At 43.5% G+C, this 21,510-nt stretch overlaps 1 protein-coding gene across 3 annotated transcripts in view; it reads left to right on the top strand.

The window, feature by feature from the left end:
* Positions 1-10,114: 10,114 nt before the first annotated feature.
* Positions 10,115-21,510, top strand: part of MTMR6 (myotubularin related protein 6) — a 29,734-nt gene continuing 18,338 nt past the window's right edge. The window contains exon 1 of one of the 3 annotated variants that reach the window (XM_081214384.1): positions 10,115-10,513. In XM_081214384.1, the coding sequence (XP_081070510.1) occupies positions 10,490-10,513 (24 nt within the window). In that variant the 5' untranslated portion in view covers positions 10,115-10,489. The remainder of the gene's footprint in view (positions 10,514-21,510) is intronic. The other 2 variants (XM_081214386.1, XM_081214385.1) reach the window with 2 other exon arrangements.

The following is a 21,510-nucleotide window of genomic DNA, read 5'->3' as shown; positions in this document are numbered from 1 at the left end:
CTCAAGCTCCCACTGAGGAGAGGGTAAAGGATAGCTGACAAAGCAGGCTTGGAGGGCAGCCGTGGACAAAAAGAAAGTTGCTGCCCACTTCACCCCTGAAGAGCCCAGTGTTCCATAAAGTGGTTACACAGAGTAGGGCACGACCGGCCACTGTACAGACCAAAGTTGAGAGCGGTTACAAATGGACAGAAAGAGCAGACACATATGCCCCTGGGGTAAATCACCAAGATTCACTTATCTAAAGGATTCAGAGAGAAGGTCACACAGTTAGGAAAAGCAGAAAAATTACAAATAACTTTTAAGACAGAATAAGGGACAAGCTTCCAAACCCTCATATCCTGAGAGAGTGAGGTTCACATTGACCTGGAAACATTATACTAGGTCTCAACTTCAGCATGAGACTGAAGCAGCCTTGTACGTGGCCTCATCTGGAGGTATGCACTTGGCTGGGCCTCCTCAATCACAGGTTATAGAATACCAAATATGATCACTGGAATACAGTATGCAGTGCACTCAGATAAGAACAAATATTTCATCCTTCACTCAGTCTCCCCAAATGAACACAGCCTGATCCAAATAAATTTCTGAACTCAGCATTAACTTGAGGATCAGGAGGTATACAGATACCTCTGGGGATTCCAAGATGCACTCTGCTTGATACACACGTACACACAACTGTTATTTCTAGAATTTATTAAGGCCAGCTGCTCTGCTTAATGGATTTTGGTTCATTATTTCACTTAACCAAAACAAATAACTCCATGGAGGGGATAAAGGTAAGTATTGCTATTTACAGAAAAGAAAACCAGGAGTTGGAGAAGTTAAATAATTTTACTAAATTCACAGTTAATAAGGGGCAGATATGAGATCTGAATTCAAACAGCTTTGATTCCAGAAAGAATTCTGAGCATAGCCTTCAGCTTCTGCAGTAATCCACCTAAAAATAAAAGCTGAGAAATGCAGCCAAGTGAAATATTCTTGCTCTTTTAATGATTTATTTCTATTTAAGAAACACCCAGATTAGGAAGTGTGATTGCTTTCATAATATCCCATTAGACGGTAAGCAGTAAATATAATTATAAAAGCATTAACGTTTAATTTTAATATATGAAATGTTTTCTCACATGACAATCATAGCATCAGACATCTCTTGTGTATTTTATAGGGGAACTAAGTGGGTTTTAAAAAAAAGTGTAAAAATAAACACTAAGCGTTAGGGAGAAATGAATGTGGAAGACTGATTCCTCATTATTTCAAACCATCATGATTGTTTACCTACTGCTTTTTGTGTATTTGTTAATTTTTGATGCAAAAAACCCTCCATTTTTAAATGTAAGGTCAATTAAGAAAATTATATTTTATTAAAGTCATCAATAACTAGTATGTTATTTTAAGTAGTCTTTGTAGGCACATATAAGGCAAAATCTAGGTGTCTCCTAGAAGTTGGATAATAAAGAAAATTATAAATATACACATCAAGACAAAATTAAGCAAATCACAGATGTTTTAAGACTCCCTCCAAAAGACAGCATGGCTTCCAGGCTACATCTTGATAGGAACTTAGCAGACAAGGTGGCATTTCTAAAGAAATGGGGTCTCAGCGCAGAGATGTTCAGAAACTAGATTGGGGATATGTAACATACCCCTATAATAATGAGACATCAGGGCTGCCCCCAGAGGCTTTCCTGGCCCAGAAACACTGCTCTCTTGTCTTGTAGTCGGTACATCACAACTACAGATGGGTTTACAGCTGCATCAGGATCTTGGCTGAATGACAACAGCCTGTCATATCATTTAGGTCATTTCTCTTGCCTGAATTCATGCTAACTAAGCAAGCTTCTCAATGCAGAGTGTCCACTTAGCTTTATAGGAAGAGAATACGCTGACTCTCACTGCTGTCTGCTTTAACGTGTGTTTCTCATGGTCAATGATCAAGTTGGTATTTTGATATTCACCAGTCTGACTAACCCTAAGAGACAGAACTCTTCTTGGCTGGCTGGGCTTCCCTCAGGTTAGCTTATAAGTCTCGGGGACTCCTGCCTTGGTGCTGTAACTGTATTAAGTGACCTGTTTGTGTAAGTAATGTGATAACGACAGCAGAAAATACTTAATCTGGTAATTTTTATTGATCCAACTTTTTTAGGGAAGGTTAGAATTTAGGGACACTGCTGCACATAGAGGTCCTCTTAAATTGGACCCTATGCTTTAGGAACATTAGTAAGAATAAAAATGAGTCTCAGCGAACAAAACTCTTCTCCTTTATAGTGTCTATTCATTTCCCTTGAGTGAACCCACCCCTTCGTAGTGACAGAGGAATTGGGGCTCTTTGTTATCTTGTAGTTCTCACCAGGGGGAGAGCCAGCAACAGAGAAGCAGATGGTCTGGATCATTTGCATCCTGTGTGTGGTGTCCAACTGGGGCTTCTACTCAGGCTCTGCTACTGCTGCTAACAGAACATCTGTTCCCAGGGCTCCTTGTGTCCATTCCCACGCACAAGACCTTCAAGCTGTGATGTGCGAGACCCCCAATAAAACTGCCACGTCGCCACCCCAGCATTCTGTAGCAATCCTGGCCAATTATCAGGCTCTCCAACAAAGATTGTTCTCAATTAACTGTTTACTACTTGAAAGGATGATCAAAGCTGATCAGATATTAGAGGAGAGTTCTGACATGAAAGTCAGAAGCCAAAACAACAAACCTAGAAAGAAACCTTGAGGGAATGGAGATAATTGGGGAAGCAAAAACAAACAGTCAAACAAACAAATACCTTATGTACCTAGAGAGATGAGATCCACAAAATCAGAACAAAGTGATAGGAAAAGAAAACAAACAAACAGAAAATGTATATAAACAAAAAGAACTCTTGGGGCTTCCCTGGTGGCACAGTGGTTAAGAATCCGCCTGCCAATGTAGGGGACACGGGTTCGAGCCCTGGTCCAGGAAGATCCCACATGCCGCAAAGCAGCTAAGCCCACTGTGTCACAACTAGTGAGCCTGCGAGCCACAACTACTGAAGCCAGTGCGCCTAGAGCCCATGCTCTGCAACAAGAGAAGCCACCACAACGAGAAGCCCACGCACCACAACGAAGAGTAGCCCCCGCTCACCGCAACTAGAGAAAGCCCGTGGGCAGCAATGAAGACCCAACGCAGCCAAATATAAACAAATTAAAAAAAAATAAGAACTCTTGCTAACATTCCAGTAGGAAAAGGCATACCTAAGGCCCAGACCTTGGATTCTAATATCATTCTTCAATAAAAGGACCAGAGCTCTTTGGAGAAATAGTTAATTCTAAGGGCTGGGGTGGGAAAGATGCAAAATGAGGCGGGAGCTTCTTGTAGCACCAGAAAGTAAGGAAGTGCTAAAAACAAACAAACAAAACCCCCAGTATTGATGGGGGTATATCAAAGGGATAGAGGAGCCAAGTGAAAGAGCTGCTAATGGCCAAAACCAGAACAATGTGAGCAAGAAAATAAATGAAGAGCTATCAGAATATAGCCTGAAGTATGAAATGAATATTCATGAACCCATCCTGACATAAACAAATGATGGAGTAAATAAGTAAATGGGAGAGAACAGAACATTTTCTCGTGCAGAAGAATTTCAAACAACGTATGTAGAAACTCAGCCCTCAAAGACGGGGTGTATAACTCCTTCCTCCTTAAGTATGGACTTCGAATAGTGAGCTCCTTTGAGAGAGGAGAGGATAGAAATGGCGGAAAATAGTAACTTTACAATGGAGAAACTTGACAAACACTACCTCAGCCAGGCGATCAAGGTGTACAACAATGATAAATTATATTGACAATATGACTTGATATTGATATGATGTGATAAGAATGGCATTTTATCTGTCTGGTCTTCTCCCGCAAAGCCCTTGACCCTGGTCTAACTATGCGAAAAGCTTTAGACAAATTCCAGTAGAGGGGCATTCAACAAAATATCTGACCAGTATTCCAAAAAACTGTCAAAATTGAGTTTTCTATTCTGTAAACACAGTACATCTCTCCATTTATTTAGGTCTTGTGTGTGTGTGTGTGTGTGTAATATCTATCTACCTATCTATGTATCTATCTCTTTAACTCTCTATCTCTCCATCCATCCATCCTTCCATCCATCCATCCATCCATCCATCCATGTAGTTTTATAACATGCTCTATAGAGATCTTATACACATTTTGCTAAACTTATATATTGATATTCTTTTTAAGCTGTGGCAAATACATCTTTTTAAAATTCCATTTCCTCCTTATACTACCTTGGAACTTATGTACTGTTTCTATATTTTAGCAGCTACCCTAGAAATTAAAACGTATGTAAATATAACTTTTTAAGGCTAAAATTAACAAACACTCCTACAGTCTTCCAAGAGAATACAAGTATTTTAGAGTATTTTACCTCATGCCTAACTCATATATTTGAATTCTTTTCTTTTTAAACTTCTTAAAACTTTATTAAGATTTTGTGCCATCAATATTTGTTTACATTTACTAATTTCTTTACATTAAAAAAACTTCATTTCTTTCTTTTTTTTTTTTTTGCGGTATGCAGGCCTCCCACTGCTGTGGCCTCCCATGCCATGGAGCACAGTCTCCAGACGCGCAGGCTCAGCAGCCACGGCTCACGGGCCCAGCCGCTCCGTGGCACGTGGGATCCTCCTGGACCGGGGCATGAACCCACGTCCCCTGCATCAGCAGGCGGACTCCCAACCACTGCGCCACCAGGGAAGCCCCTCTTTTTTATCTTAGATCTTCCATCTGTTATCATTTTCCTTATCCTTAAGTATACTTTTGAATAATTTGCTTTAATATGGGTCATGGCAAACTCTCCATCTGTATTTTTTGTTTGAAAATGTCCGGGTTTTTTTTTCCATTTTCATTTTTTGAAAGATATTTTGGGAAGAGAATTCTAGATTGTCATTGTTTTCCTTCTGCATATTGAAGATACTATTCCAATGTTATATGGCTTCCTCAGTTGCTGAGAAGTCAGCTGTCAGTTTAATTGTTGATCAACTGGAGGTAATTTGTTCCTCTTCTAGTCTGGATGATTTTAAGCTCTCCAGTTTTGTCCTTGGTGTTGCCATAGTGAATTCACCATAGTGATTCTAGTTCACTTTGGTGCGTCTAGATATGGATTTCTTTTTGTTTATTCCTCTTGGAATTATTGAGCTTCCATATTCTGTGGATTGGTGTCTTCCATGCATTCTGAAAAATGTCAGGTATTATATTATCTTTGCCCCAGTCTCTCTCTCCCCCTTCTCTTCTCATGAAACTGTGGCAAGACTTATGTTAGACCATTTCATGCTATCCTCCATTTCTCTTAACTTTTGTTTCCTATTTACAACCTTTTTGTCTCTCTGTATTCCTTTCTGGGTAATTCAAAAGTAACTTCCAGTTTTCTAATTCTTTCTTCTACTGTGTCTAATCTGTTAAACCCATTCAGTGGGTTTTCCATTTCAATTTTTGCATTTCATTTATAAAAGTTCTATTTGGTTCTTCTTCATGTCTGCTCATTAAGATACTGTTTTTCCCATACACTGCAGATATTTTCATCATGTCTCATTTCTTTAAACATAATGAGCATTGAGCATAATTGTTTTATAAACTAAGCCTGATAGTTATAAAAGCTCTTATTGCTGCTCATGCTGTTCTTGCAAATTATCTCTTGAGAATTGTTTCCTTGTGTGCTAGTTATCTTTTATTGTGACTAACAACTTTCCTTGGAAAGTTAATTGTAAGAATTATTTAAAACCTATTGTAGAGTGGCATTCCACCCAAAAAGGATTTGAGTTTGCTTTAATAACATTCCTAGGCACTACTAATCCCAAACTTTTTTTTTTTTTGCGGTACGCGGGCCTCTCACTGCCGTGGCTTCTCCCGTTGCGGAGCACAGTCTCCGGATACGCAGGCTCAGCAGCCATGGCTCACGGGCCCAGCCACTCCACGGCATGTGGGATCTTCCTAGACCAGGGCACGAACCCGTGTCCCCTGCATCGGCAGGCGGACTCTCAACCACTGCACCATCAGGGAGGCCCTAATCCCAAACTTTTAAAACTATATTCACAACTTGAAGTTTTTTTGAAAGTTTTTTAGGTGGTATGAATCTAAGTTGTAAATTCATCTAATAACATTTTTGTGGTCATAATATTTGCAAGACAGGAGATTATTGCCCCCCTCCTGTTTCTTAATGTCAAGGGGAATTTCCCACAGTATTCTGGGCATTGGATTGGTTGCATTTCCTTCTGGCCCAGGCTTTATGTAGGGAGAGTCCCCCATTGTACTTCCTCCATGGGGTGGGCTCTAGACTTTGACTTCTGGACTTTATGTCCTGTGAGAGCATCAAAACAGGTACTAAATTCACCTGATTTGGAAATGGTCCTCTTGCAGGAATTTCCGTATCCTGCTTACCTTTCTGGGTACACACTTTCCCTTATATTTTGCACTTGTAAGTCCTCACTCTCTTCTCAGTTACTTTATAGGTGCTTTATAGGATTTGATTTTCTATTTTATTTTAATATATTTTATTTATTTATTTATTTATTTATTTATGGCTGTGTTGGGTCTTCATTGCTGCACGCAGGCTTTCTCTAGTTGTGGCGAGCAGGGGCTGCTCTTCATTGTGGTTCTCGGGCTTCTCATTGCATTGGCTTCTCTCATTGTGGAGCATGGGCTCTAGGTGCATGGGCTCAGTAGTTGTGGCACGCAGTCTCAGCAGTTGTGACTCATGGGCATAGCTGCTCCGTGGCATGTGGGATCTTCCTGGACCAGGGCTCAAATCTGTGTCCCCTGCATTGGCAGGTGGATTCTTAACCACTGCGCCACTATGGAAGCCCTGATTTTCTATTTTAGATACTATTTTACTTTTTTAAAAAAGCAGAGTCATTTCCTAGCCTATCATATTACCATAACTGAAACTTTTATATGGATTTTGAAAAACAAATCGATATAGAATAGTATTAAGAATACAGAATCTAGAGACAGACTGTCTGGCTTTATGTCATGAATCTAGGCTTTATCTGCTGTGTGATATTGGACAAGTTACTTAACTTCATTGTGTTTCACTTTCCTCTTCTTTAACATGAGGAGGGTAATAGTATTTTCCCCATAGTACAGGTAAAGCACTTAGTACTGTTTCTGCCACCTGGTAATCATTTAAGCGTTAGTTATGATTATTATTACCCTTCTATGAGAATTGGTAAAAGAGACAAAGTGAGAAATGCTAAGGGAAGAGGGAGATAGGGTTGTGAGGATAACGTGTTTGGGGATGTGGAATGGAGAAAATGACAAAAATCTGAGGGAAAATAATACAAAAAGAGGTTTTATCAAGGAAGTCTTGATGTATGTTATGCAATATAATTCACCCTTCTCTTCTGGAAAAGACCTGCTTTAGTTTTCAAATTTTTTTTAGCCGGATTTGTGTCTTTTGGATGTGATACTGTACGAGGCTGGTTTCTAGGTCGTGCAATCTTATCCTCATTATGTATTCCCCGTGAGTATCTCCATTGCTTTGAAAATCTCTCTGAAAAATAGCCTGCACTCAAAACAAAGCAACACCAAGAAGACTTGAATAAAATAAATGAATGAAACACTGGCAAAATAAAACATAATTTTTAATTAGAAAAGAAAACCTAGAGGGTAGAGAGGCCTTTGTAGCGCCAAACATAGTAAGAAAGATGATGTAAAAATGGTGATGATGTTTTAAAAATAGCATTTTGTAGTTACAAAATAGTGAAGCTGCTTAGGACACAACACTAGGAGAACATAGAGCAGGGCTCCTCCGCCTTGGCACTACTGAGACCTTGGGCTGGATAATTCTTTGGTGGGTGGCTGGGGGCGGGGTGTGTCTGGTGTATTTTAAGGTGCTCAGCAGCAGACCCAGCCTCTACCCACTGGATGCCAGTAGCACCGCCTGACACACACTCCTAGTTGTGACAACCAAAAATGTCTCTAGATGTCCCAAATGTCCCCTGGGGGCAAAATCACTCCAGGCTGAAATCACTTCAGCATGGCTGAAACAGAGGAATTACAAAAGTCACCTGTTATCCTAACCATCTAGAAATGTAAGTATTTCGGTTTTTTTGTTTGTTTGTTTGTTTGTTTATTTGCGGTACGCGGGCCTCTCACCGTTGTGGCCTCTCCCGTTGCGGAGCACAGGCTCCGGACGCGCAGGCTCAGAGGCCATGGCTCACGGGCCCAGCCGCTCCGCGGCATGTGGGATCTTCCCGGACCGGGGCACGAACCCATGTCCCCTGCATCGGCAGGCGGACTCTCCACCACTGCGCCACCAGGGAAGCCCCAGTATTTCGTTTTAAATAAATAAAAATGACCCAACACACTCACATTGAACCTACCATTCTATAGCCGGTTTATTTTTCACTCAGTAATTCAGCATCAACACTTTTGTTATGTAATGTTCCTCTAGAGCATAACTTGTTTTTGTAGTGTGAGTACTTTCTAATAAACTAATCTTAACTTCTCCCTCCCACCCCTTGTTTCATTGTTGTCATTAATGTCACTTATATGTAAGCATTTCACAGGGCACAGAATTCTAGGTTGGTGGACTTCTCTGTTAACACGTTATTTCACTCCCCTCTCTTCTTGCTTTGCACGCTTTCTGAAGAGAAGTCAGATCTGATTCTTTTCCTTGCTCCTCTATAGATAAGGGTTTCTGCCGCCTTTGCTTTCTTCAGGATTTCTGTTCTTAATCTTTGATTTTCCGTGATTCAAGAACGATTGTAGTTTTTCTGGCATTTATCCTGCTTGGTGTTCTCTGAGGGTTTGGTGTATGACATCAATTTGGGGAAAATTTCCAGTCATTATTGTTTCAAATATTTGTTTCTGTTCCTTTCTCTCTTTCCTCCCCTTTAGATATTCCCATTACAAAAGGTATGTTACACCTTTTGTAGTTGTCCCACAGTCCTTGGGCATTCTGTTCTGTTTTTGTCAGTCTTTTTTCTTTCTCTTTTTCAGTTTTGGAGCCTTCTATAGAGGTATCCTCAAGCTCAGAGATTCTTTCCTGCATCACATGTGTTCTACTCATAAGCCTATCGAAGGCATTCTTCATTTCTGTTGTAGTGCTTTTTACCTGTAGCATTTCTTCTTGGTTCTTTCTTAGAATCTCCATCTCTCTGCTCACATTGCCTGTGTGCTCTTGCATTCTGTCTACTTTACCCATCAGAGCCCTTAGCCTATTAATCCTAATTGTTTTATATCCCCAGTCTGATAATTTTAACATCTGGGCCACAGCTGAGTCTGGTTTTGAGGCTTGCTCTTTCTCTTCAAACTGTGTTTTTGCCTTTTAGTATGTCTTGTCTCCTGGATAGTCGGATACGATGTACTGGGTGAAACGACCTGTCCGGCACTGTTTCCCAGGGAGGTTGCTGCTGGTGGGTTTCTGCTCCCATAACGTGTTGTTCTCTGTACTTGCCTGTCTCTCTCTCTCTCTCTCTCTCTAATCTGGGGGTCAGTGGTTTGCTCTGTGACCTCAGTTCTTTCATAGACCTAAATAAAGTTGCTGATTTTTCAGTTTGTTCAGCTTTTACTTTTAGTCACATAATTTTTTTTAAATTTATTTATTTATTTATTTATTTTTGGCTGCATTGGGTCTTTGTTGCTGTGCATGGGCTTTCTCCAGTTGCGGCGAGCGGGGGCTGCTGTTCGTTGTGGTGCACGGGCTTCTCACTGTGGTGGCTTCTCTTGTTGCGGAGCACAGGCTCTAGGCACGTGGCTGCAGTAGTTGTGGCACGCAGGCTCAGTAGTTGTGGCTCGCGGGCTCAGTAGTTGTGGCGCACAGGCTTAGTTGCTCCACGGCATGTGGGATCTGCCCGCACCAGGGCTCAAAACCGTGTCCCCTGCATTGGCAGGCGGATTCTTAACCAGTGCGCCACCAGGGAAGTCCCTACTCACATAATTTTTAAGGTATGCTGATATCAACAGTGTATGGACATACCACACTTTACATAACAATCCCATAATATTGGAGATTGTGATGGATTCGAGTAAGGCTACAATAAATACATCTGATTATTTCCTTAGAGTAGATTCTTGTGAGAAGAACTGCAGCTCAGACAAAAGACGAAGTACTGAAATTTGGTGTCATCCTGTCTCGCCCTCACCCACCGAATTCTCTTCGCACAGTACGTCCACACGACCCTGTCCACTGGGGAGAATTGTTAGCCAGTTTCCCAGGAGAGGACCGCGCTCTCTCGGGGGTTGGAAGGCCTCCACCGACAGGAGGCGCTGTGGTCCTCACGGCGGCCCCAGGCGATACCGTAGCCGCTCTCTCAGCGCCGCCGCCGCTCTGCCCACCGTGCCGCGCCCTCTCGGCGGCCCCGGTTTGCGGAAGTGTTTCCAGGAGACGGCGAGCGAGCTGCGCGTGCGCAGTGGGCGCGGCCGGCTGGAGGTGGTGCCTGCCGGGTCAGAGGCGCCGCGGCCCGGGTTATCCGCTCTATGGTGCGCAGGTGCTGCGGCCGCCGGCGGACGCGTCTTCGGGATGGAGCACATCCGTACGACCAAGGTGGGCGCGCGGAGGGCCGCTCGCCGCTGGGCGGTTTGACTGGCGTGGGCGGCGGGGCGCGGCTGGCCGGCGGATGGGCCGGGGACGCGGGGCGGCCTGGGCGGGCGTGAGGCGGGGTTCTGGTCCGGAGTTGGGTGCGGAGCGTCTGGGGTCCGTTCCGTGGGGCCGGCGGCCGACCCTCAGCGCTGCGGCTTCCCGGGCGGAGTCGGGGCTGCTGCGGCCTGGTAGCCCGGAGCACACCTGGGCGCCGGTGCACCTCCCCTGCTCGGGTCCTGCGGTCCCGGGTCACGGATGCAAGGTGCAGGCGTCGGGGGAGCTGGGACCGGCGCTCGGCTCCACCTCACTTCCCTGGGGGTTTGGGGTTTCCGGCTCCGCTTCACACTTGGGTGTCTTTAGTGGCAAGTCAGCTGGGCAGACGAGTTACGGAGGACGGGTGATGGAAATGCTCTCCAGCTGAGCTGACTAAATCCCGTGCTTCAGTTTTGTGTGTGATTTTCAGTTTTGTGTGCATTTACTTTGAGAACAAACAAATATTCTTATGATTCTGGTACAACTGTGAACACGGAAGGAAGTGACCTCAAAATATTGCCAAGTTACTTTACCGACGACATTGAAGTTCAGCTTCCACTTTGGGAGGGCAGGAAACAAGTCGAGACCAGAAGAACTGAATAGCATGCTGTTAAGCTCCGCGCGGAGCCTAACAGAATCAGGACGAGGACCACTGTGAACCTTGACTCTCCGGGTTTTGCCGAAACCATCGGTCAGTTGCTGCCCATCCTCAAGTTATAGCTCATTTAGGGAAAGAGCAGACATCCGTCTTCTTCATTTGTTCCAGAGAAGACGTGAGATCTATGTCATTCAGATGTTTCACAAACTTTTTTAAGGTGGACATGGATTTATATTAAAACTTTTTTTTAATATAGGACGTACTATATCTAATAAAATTAAAGATGCTAAAAAGTAACCCCATTTAAAAAGTTTCTCTTTGTGTCTTTAAGAGCAGAAAGGTAAAGTAACTCTAGAATTCAAGTTGCTGCCGCTTAAAGTTTGAAGATAGAAGGGTGACTAAGTAAATAACCAAACTAGTAGACGATGCAGAGGACTGGAGTAGGCATCAGATCAGGGTCTGGTCCCGGTTCCCAGGTTCCAGATGTCTTTGTACTATCTCTGCACACAGATAGGAGCTGTATGCACCTGACTTCCTTCTGCGCCAAATGAAACCTCATCTTTGCACCTTTCATCATGCTTGCTACAGTGCAGAGCATGTAATAGAAAAACAGTAAAAGTGAACTGAATTTAATCAGAACAAACCCCATTCCTCGGGATCGGTAAGAGAGAACAGAATGTTAGAAAATCTTTAGGCTCCCTTGGCTTATTTTAAGTCTTTCCACCTGAAATTTATGATGAGTATATATCTTTGTTTTTATTTCTATAGTTATAGCAGCCCTCCCTTATTCCCTTACGATTCTTTCTGGTGACTTTCATTTGGCCTGATGTTCCTCTGTAACTACCAGTTGATGGACTTTTCTTTAGTTTTCTGGTTTAGTCTTACCTTTTCACAGTGGGCCCATGCTCGTGGTTTAGTAAGGTCTTTTTATGATGTTTTTTAAGGACTAAAAGATTTCTGCCTAATTTCACATTAAGATTAATTTTCTACTGTGCTCCTTTATTACTCTGGGTTATTTTTCTAGCATTAGACTGCTCCTGCTCTCTTAAGTGGCTGTATGTAGACTGCAATTAAACAAATATTTACTAGGTACCTGTTATGTGTCAGGCACTTTACAGACACTGTACAGGCACACAGGACAGGTGAGCAGGACAGGCATGGCCCTCACAATGCATTCTGAGAATTGTTGTGTAGACTATAATATTTTCCTAAATTATAACTTATTCTTAAAAGATTGATTTGAACATAGCCAACTTTTTGTTTCTATTATGCATAGCCTTCACCTGGACAGTTAATTTGCTGCGAAAGTAATCGTATTTGAAAACTAAAAACGAATTTCTTTCAGTTTACTTAGCTGTTTTGAACTCTGTGTAGTTTAGTCACGATCAAGAATTGACTGTAGTGCCGTGTAACTAGTGACTTGTTCTGTGTTGTTCAGACCACTGTATTTGAAAAGTAACAATTGCCATTTATTGAGCAACTGTATGTCAGTATAGCCAACCCTACAGGATGATTTCACAGTATTTACAGTTCACAAATATGTTAATTTATACAGAATTATCACTGATTTCTTAACGCTGCCAGTTGGGACATTATCTCCATTTACAGAGGAGGAACTCGGCTTGAGTGCCCACTTAGCTCATGAGGGGTAAAGCCAAGATTTAAATCCAGGTTTGTCTGCTCCATAGTCTACATAATGACTTTTCCATTATCTCTCTGCTTTCGGTCTGTTTTGTTCAAATGTATTAATATTCAGAAATCTTAATAATTCTAAGAACTTTTCCTTCCCCAAACCTCTTCTTGACATAAGTAAATCATATTTATATGCTATTGTTTTTCTGTACTGTTTTTAGTCACTTTTAAAGATTATTGCTTACTAACCAGAGATATATCAGATGAAGTATTTTAGTTGACTACTAATTAAATGGCTTTATAGTTCTAAACTGCAGGAACAGATGCATCATCGTGTTTTGCTCACATTCGGTTTACAACTGTGCGGCGTCCATAAAGATGTCAAGTCTGAATCTGCTCTTGTGCACGTGCGTTGCCAGGCTATTCGTATGAGCAGCGTAGCTGCTGCCTCTGACTTTGAGCTCTCACTTTGCCCTAAGGAGAGAGTCTTGCCAAGAAACAATGGGAGCTGTGTGTCTTCCTCCTTTCCCCGCCAGGCTCCGGTGCTTTGGCTGACATCATATGTTGATGCCCATGGTATTGTTCTGCTGTGAATGGAACTTCACAGAATGGAATGGAAGGATGTTGTCCTCAGCTATCCGTGTATGAAAGACTGCTTCCTAGAGCTGGTTAAAGCATGGACTATCCCATGAAAAGCTGACCCCATTGGGACTCAAGTTGAGTTATCTCAAAAGTAATGCTCAGTTTGTTCCTGGCTTGCTCCCCCTTTTTGTCGTTAGAGTGTGAGATCAGTCACACGTGTGTGTGTACAAATATATGTTGTGTGTCATGAAGAGCGAGGGTGTGCAAAACTAAGAACGGATCAAGAGCAGGGAAACCGATGATCTTTTGTCTTTGAAGTAAGAGCCGGCACGTTTTCAGGGGCGCCTGAATGCTCCCCGCGCAGAGTGCCACGTTGACTGCCCCTGATATTATCCCCTTCTACAGCTGGGAAGAGTGACTCTTCCCAGAGATCAAATGAAATCGCCTGTCCCGGCTCAGACAGCTGGCTCCACCGAGGAAGAGGTGGAGCCGGGAACTTGAGTCCAGGTCTGTGCTGTTGTCTTAGCTGTCACTCGCCTGCGTCAGGTCAGGAGGTTAGAGGAGGAAGGGTAAGGGGGGATGGACGAGCCCTGTGTCTGGCAGGTGGCTGATCACGAGGGTCTGGAGTCGGGGAGAAGGTGTGCCCCGGAGATGTAGGCTCCGGAGTGGTGGGCGTTTAGGGGATCGCTGAGATCTTCCGTTGAGGGTGCGTTTATGCCAGGAGAGCGTGCAGAGACCGGAGGAGAGTGTGAAGGCCGAGCCCTGGGGGTACTCCTCAAGGGGCCAGGAAGGGAGCGTTAGGGACAGAGGGGAGACGAGAGCCCCAGGCGGGCGGGCACAGCCCCGCCGGTTCTCATTTCCTTCTTTGCTCCCCCTGCCCCCCTGCTCCCGCCCCCTGCTCCTTCCTTTTCCCAGGGCCAGGCACTGTTCTGGGTACTGAGGAAATGGTGCTGAATCAACCACAAAAAGCCCTGCCCTTTGAAAACTCATGTTCTGCTGGGGAAGGCAAAACAATCCACAAAAGTAATCAGTCAGGTATATACCATGGTGGATGGTGGTAAAATCCTGTGGAGGGTGCCGGGCCGGGCCTGGGAGAGGCCAGCTGGAAGGAGGTGGTTAGGGACGCCCTTCCAGAGCTGGTGACCCCGAGTGCAGCCCGTCCAGCGCTGCAGGAGAGCAGAGTAGGCCGGGGCTGGAAAGTGCCCCTGGGTTTCTGGTCTGTTCCGTTTGGTGATTTATGCAGCCAGACTCTGTCGTTTGGTGCTGGGGAATACGTGGCCAAAAAAAAGGTAAAAATCTTCTGCCCTTTTGATGCTTACCTTCCACTTCACAAAGGCAACGTGACGCCCTTTCTTTTTTTAAAATTTTATTGTTTTCATTTGTTTATTTAAGTTGGAGTATGGTTGGTTTACAGCGTTGTTTAGTTTCAGGTGTATAGCACAGTGATTCAGTTGTACACGTGTGTATATAATATATATATATATGTATTCTTTTTCAGATCCTTTCCCCTTATAGATCATTGTAAAATACTGAGTACAGTGTCCTGTGCTGTACAGCAGGTCCTTGTTGCTTATCTGTTTTACATATAGTAGTGTGTACATGTGAATCCAAACTCCTAGTCCATCCCTCCTGATGCTCTTTCTTTCTGACAGCTAATTCCTGGCACGATGTCAGTGCTCTGAGTGTGGGATAATGATTCCAGGAGTCCTAGGTGGATGCCTGGCTATCAGGAGGGACCACGCGGAGCCAGAGAGGCCTTGACAGGGCGTTTCCTGCTTCAGTGGCCTCGGCCTGTAGCTGTAGAGTGGGTACATATAGCTGGTGGTCACAGAACTTCGGGGGAGGCCATTGGTCCCTTCTGTCCCAGAGGCCCGCTTATCCCTCTTAGGGGCAGATAGGTATCGTGACTTTTCAGAATGTGATTCTGCGTATGTGTGATTCCCTGTGCTTTTCATTTCCAGCTTTGTCGTCAGCTGAAATGTGAACTTGCCGTAGAGACCATTAGGCCACCTTTTATTGCAGGCCCAGAGTTGGCCACAGTCCCCCTAGTGGCCCATAACGTGATGGTGCCGGCATTTCCTCAGGGCTAGTGATGACAGAGAGAGGGTGGGGAGAGGAGGGGGAGAGGGACACGTGCTGCCTAAATACCTGACTGAAAACACTTCCAGAAACACACTGGGAAAATCTGTAGCGACGTCTGTAAAGGACTCTCAGTTCCCCGGTGAAGGGGAGAAATAAGAAGCAGCAGTTGGTGTTGAGAAACTGGCTACGTCTGTGGTTGGAAATTTGTATGCTGATGATTTTAGCGAAGAAAAAGATCCGATTTCTGTGTTTTTAATATTTATCTTAGGATTTTCAGCCAAGAGCAGAACACTCTGTGTTTTCTCGGAGCATCTTTTACATCCTCCAGAACTTTAAATAGTAAATAAATGTGTTTGAATAACTTCAGGTTTATTATCTGCCACATCCATATAGAGGTTGCCATATGGAAGGAGAAATGCAACGATTTTCTGTTATATGGCCTTGATTGGAGTAGGACCCTCCATTGACTAAGGTCATGAATAACCCTCAGATAATTAGTTGAGATAGACTCCCTTTCCCCTCACACTTACATTTCCTTTGATCCTCTATCCTAGCGAATGGCCACCAGTGACAAGCTAACATCTTAAGAAGCCCCTGTTTCTCCTTCTTTACTTCTCTCATCAGTTAGTTATTGTCCCCAGGTGGGCTTCCTCTTTATCCTCCAGGCCCATATCAGGTCTCTCCCAGGCACCCCTAGGTTATTTCATCAGCCTCTCACCTGGCTATAGCCCTAGCAGACTCTTCCCAACGCAGCGTTCTCTCCATGTTGCCATTGGAAAGGTCTTCTTAAAACCCCCATCTGAGCACAGACTGCCGTGCTTACAATCCTCCACACATGTCCTTTTACCTACCTCAGTTTCTCTACCTTTACAGGTGTTTCTTTTTCATCAGGTAAGATATTATGTCTCCCCTTTTACATTTTTCGTCCTGTATTGAGAATTCTGTGTTTTCTCTGGATTAGTCAAGAAAATTTTGTTGATCTTTGCTTTTGACACTTACGTTAGGAAAGCATAGATTTTTCTGCCAATAGAGCACATTAGAATAGTGTGTTTGCTTTTGAAGTCCATGTACCTCTTCCTTCCTTTCTCTGTTTGAACTTAACTGGGCAGTAGTTTAATACAGAGGACTGTCAGGGCTCGACTTAGCTTATCAGCTTACTAACAATAGTAATTTTTTAAACATCTATTTGAGCACTTTATTGCTTACTATCTGTCAAGCAGACTTGGGGTAAGGTCCCTGACATTTATTATCCAGCCTTTCTGCAGCCCTTGAGGTTGAGATTATTGTCCTTATTCTACAGATAAAGAAAATGAGACGCAGACAGATTGACCTCCAGTTGATAGCCAGTATATTTTTGGGCGAATTAGCAAACTCTCTTTCTGTATATTTATGTGCATCCTCTTCCCAGGTTCTTCAAAGATGTGTGTGGGGTGTGTGCATGCACACGGAACGCAGTGGTATATTTTAAATGGCCAAAGTTGTAAGAAGCTCTTTTAACAAATGGGAGGATGAGGCAAGCCAGAGCCTTAAATGTTTGGGGAGAGAGTGCAAAGATAGAGAAGGAACAGAACCTGACGTGAGTTAAGAGCAAGAGGGATTCATGTGGAGTTAACGTTAGAAGGAAGATCAGGTGCACGAGAACAATCTGGTGAGTTCCTTAAAAAGACAGATTCTTGGTCTCCGTGTCCTGAGACTATTCTGTGGAGTGAGGTGGGAGGTGGGATTTGTCCTTTTGTAAAGTTTCGGAGATGATTCAGATGCACAGCTAGGCTTTGAAACTTGTATGTTTAACCCAAATTAAAGCTCTAACCAAGGGAATTTCAGAAAATTTTGGATGTAGAAATGAGGAGGAATCAGGAAATAGGCTTAAAGCATTAGGAAGAGTATTATCAACCTGAATTTCCAATCTCGATAGACACCCAGCCAGAAAGAAGCATGTAATATTGTACAGCCCTAGAGGAGGAAATGAGGAGTGTGGTAGAGGGCTGAGAGTCCACACTTTTATTTAAAAAAAAAGGAACTGAACTGTAACTCTACACTCTGTTAGTCATTTGTATACTTGCTTTAGATTTGTTCGTTCATAAGTTACTGAATGGGTGTCTACCGTTCACCTACTTTGTAGGGAAAAGGTGGCAGAGAGACGTGAGGAACAGTATAATGTTATAAAGAACTCCACTTAATAAATGCCTGGATGACTTCAGCAAGAGAGACCACTGGTAAATTTCGGGCACCTTCTGTTTCTCCCTGTGGGGAATTTCTCTGTGGCAGTTCACCCTAGTTCAACAAACATTTACTGTGTCCGGTGCTATGCTAGCCGTTAGGTATTCAGACACAAATAAGAGACAGTCCTTGCCCTGGAACATGTTACAGCCTTGGTGGGAGAGATGGACCCTTGAACAGATACTTTCATTATAATGTGGGAACACTTGAATAATGGTGGATGGGGCAGAATTTAAACATATTTAGGCCAGGGGACGTCCCTGGTGGTCCAGTGGTTAGGACTCCTCGCTTCCACTCGGGGTGCAGGCTCGATCCCTGGTTGGGGAACTAAGAACTAAGACTCCTCATGATGCACGGCACAGCCAAAAAAAAAAAAATATATATATATATATATATGTATATGTATATTCGGGCCATAAAATTGGTAGACGTTGTGATTCACTGAATGTTAGGGGTCAGGAAGTCATAGGGTGGATCTGAGGTTTCTAGCGTGGGTGGCTGGATGAGGATGGAGTAACATTAACTCAGTTCAGAAATGCAGCATTAGGGACACATCTGTGAGAGGGCAGGGGAAATCCGTTCCGTTCTCAGTATGCTTAACGTGCCCCTTAAGATGTCCAAGTAGAGCAGAATAGAGTGGTGGGAATCAGACCGATGACGTAGGGTTAGGACTGGGCTGTTGCACTCACCAGCTGATGCTAGTACATTTCCCTAACCTACCTCTCAGTTTCCGTGGGGATAGTAATAGTACTTACCACACGGGAGTTGTGAATATTAAAAAAAGTCACGTATATTCATTTAAACACTTATTGTAGTACTGAGCATATGATAAGACCTCAGTACCACGTCAGGAATTCTTGTTGTTGTGTGTGCAGCAGACAGTGTGAACTCAGGAGAGATCAGAGCTGGACGTTCGGTTTTGGGAGTCGTTAACATACAGACTCCAACAGTGACAGTGGTTGAGATTTGCCTATAGAGAATGGAGCCCTGAAGAGTAGTAGTAGCAAGTAAGGGGTGGGCAAGAGAGGGTCAAGGTCCAAATGAAGAGGGTGTGATTGTTTTGCATGTAGAGAATCCTGTGTACACGGTTTTGTGCCTTGTAGAGAAATTATTATTATTTAAGGCTTGTGATTGGAGGACAAGAAATATTTATGATCTTTTTAAAATCCACAGATTTAAACCCTTCATGTGGACTTTTTTGTAAAAAACAAACTTACTGTTTAATTCCGTGGTAATAAAATCAGCCCCCCCCCCACCCCGCCGGCCCGCCTTCGTAAACTGCTTGTCAGTACACTTTTTTCTCTTCTCTGGGGGTATCTGAAGTTCTGCAAGTGATGTTGGCACAGGTTGTTTGCTTGAGTAGAGTTGATACCTTATGATAACCTTTATTTCCATATATATTCATCAGTTCTCTTTCCTCTAGAGCCGTTAACACTTTGTTTTAATTGCTGCAGGAAATAAGACAGGTGAGATGTATATTTCTGGGGTTGCTGTTGGTTGGCCGGACTTTCCTTGCAGCCGAACCTCATACAGTTAACGAGTCCACACTAGTTGATCCCATTGTTTTAACAGTGTTTAAGTTTTGATGAGAGGAATGTGGTATAATAAAGTTAGATTTTTATTTATGGGAGAAATGGTCCTGAGCAATGAAATAGATGTTGATTTCCAGTCTTCATTCAGGTTTGTAAGAAGGATGTTTTCCTGTTGTCTTAAAGGACAGTGTGTGATGATCTGACGGTTTTTGTCCCTCAAATCAGCTATCGGACCGGAGCTAGAATACATTGAGTTAGATCACGTCTAAGATTCCAGAGCAAGGGGTTAAAACTCAATTCATTGCCGTACCCATGCAGATAAACTTTTGTATCAAAACCAGATATTTTAATTTTACATTTAAATTTTAACTTATTTGAATGGGTGCTGTTATAAGTAAAAAAAAAAACTATGGCATTGAATATCTTGGAGGAGGAGCTGATTAGCCTTTTATTTTTTTATTTTTCTTTCTTTTAAATTTATTTATTATTTTAGCTGCATTGGGCCTTCATTGCTGCGTGCGGGCTTTCTCTAGTTGCGGCGAGCGGGGGCTACTCTGCATTGCGGTGTGCAGGCTTCTCATCGCCGTGGCTTCTCTTGTTGCGGAGCACGGGCTCCAGGCGCGCAGGCTTCAGTAGTTGTGGCACGCGGACTCAGTAGTTGTGGCTCGCGGGCTCTAGAGCGCAAGCTCAGTAGTTGTGGTGCACGGGCTCAGTTGCTCCGCGGCATGTGGGATCTTCCCGGACCAGGGATCGAACCCATGTCCCCTGCCTTGGCAAGTGGATTCTTAACCGCTGCACCACCAGGGAAGTCCCTGATTAGCCTTTTAAATGGTAGTTATTGATTATTTTGGAAATCATAATTTCATAATGGGCACTTTTTTTCTTCAGTTTTAGTAAGAGAAAAGAAAATATATATGAGGTAAAGGCATAGAATTAATGAGATAATGGTTAGCTATGTGGTTTTGAAAACACAAAATATAAAGAACGGTCTACAACCTGCTGCTATCTCTGTGGATTAATGTTTTTAAGTTGGTAATGGTTATTTTACTCCCCCCCATAAGAATGAATAGTAATAAATACTGTCTTTTCAAAACAGTGGTCTCCTGCACATTCTTGGCCAACTCTAACCCCTCTCTTCAGTGGCACCCGTGTGTGTGTGTGTGTGTGTGTGTGTGTGTGTGTGTGTGTTCGTGTGTGTGTGTTCGTGTGTGTGTGTGTGTGTGTGTGTGTTCGTGTGTGTGTGTGTGTGTGTGTGTTCGTGTGTGTGTGTGTGTGTGTGTGTTCGTGTGTGTGTGTGTGTGTTCGTGTGTGTGTGTGTGTGTGTGTGTGTGTGTGTTCGTGTGTGTGTGTGTGTGTGTGTGTATGTGTGTGTGTTCGTGTGTGTGTGTGTGTGTGTGTATGTGTGTGTGTTCGTGTGTGTGTGTGTGTGTGTTCGTGTGTGTGTGTGTGTGTGTGTTCGTGTGTGTGTTCGTGTGTGTTCGTGTGTGTGTGTGTGTGTGTGTGTGTGTGTGTGTTCGTGTGTGTGTGTGTGTGTGTGTGTGTTCGTGTGTGTGTGTGTGTGTGTGTGTGTTCGTGTGTGTGTGTGTGTGTGTGTGTGTGTTCGTGTGTGTGTGTGTGTGTTCGTGTGTGTGTGTTCGTGTGTGTGTGTGTGTGTTCGTGTGTGTGTGTGTGTGTGTTCGTGTGTGTGTGTGTGTGTGTTCGTGTGTGTGTGTGTGTGTGTGTTCGTGTGTGTGTGTGTGTGTGTGTGTGTTCGTGTGTGTGTGTGTGTGTGTGTTCGTGTGTGTGTGTGTGTGTGTGTACTGTCAATAAAGATGTACTATCACTGCCTCAGCTGTAGAGGGCGAGGGAGCAACATGCAACATAATCTATGCAAGGGAGTCCAGAGCCAGGAAGAAATACAAAGCTGACATTAGTAATTAATTAATTAACTGAGAAGCCTTCCTATTAAGAGACAGGACATCAGTGGGCCCTGAAGAATGCCTCTCACTTAGCTGAGCAGGAGAGACTGTTGGCAGGGAGAAAGGGGTGAGTCAAAGCACAGAGCTGGACACAGAACAGTATCCTGGGTGCAGAGGTGAGCAGAGTAAGTTGTAGGTTGCAACCTATTAACCGTTTCCTGATTGATTTTTTTCTGGTATTTCAGTTTCCTGACTCTAGATAATAAACTTATCTATTTCTTGACTTGCCAGCTTTAAATAAAAGATATTGATTCTTGGATACAAAAAACGTTTATGCTTATTTATACCATATCCTTGCTCTTCCCTTCCATATTTCTTTTTTTA

The sequence above is a fragment of the Mesoplodon bidens genome (assembly GCF_964165515.1).
Source record: "Mesoplodon bidens genome assembly, chromosome: 17".
Classification (NCBI taxonomy): domain Eukaryota; kingdom Metazoa; phylum Chordata; class Mammalia; order Artiodactyla; family Ziphiidae; genus Mesoplodon; species Mesoplodon bidens.
The sequence above is the reverse complement of the archived record's forward strand: the minus strand, read 5'-3'. Positions and strand labels throughout refer to the sequence as shown.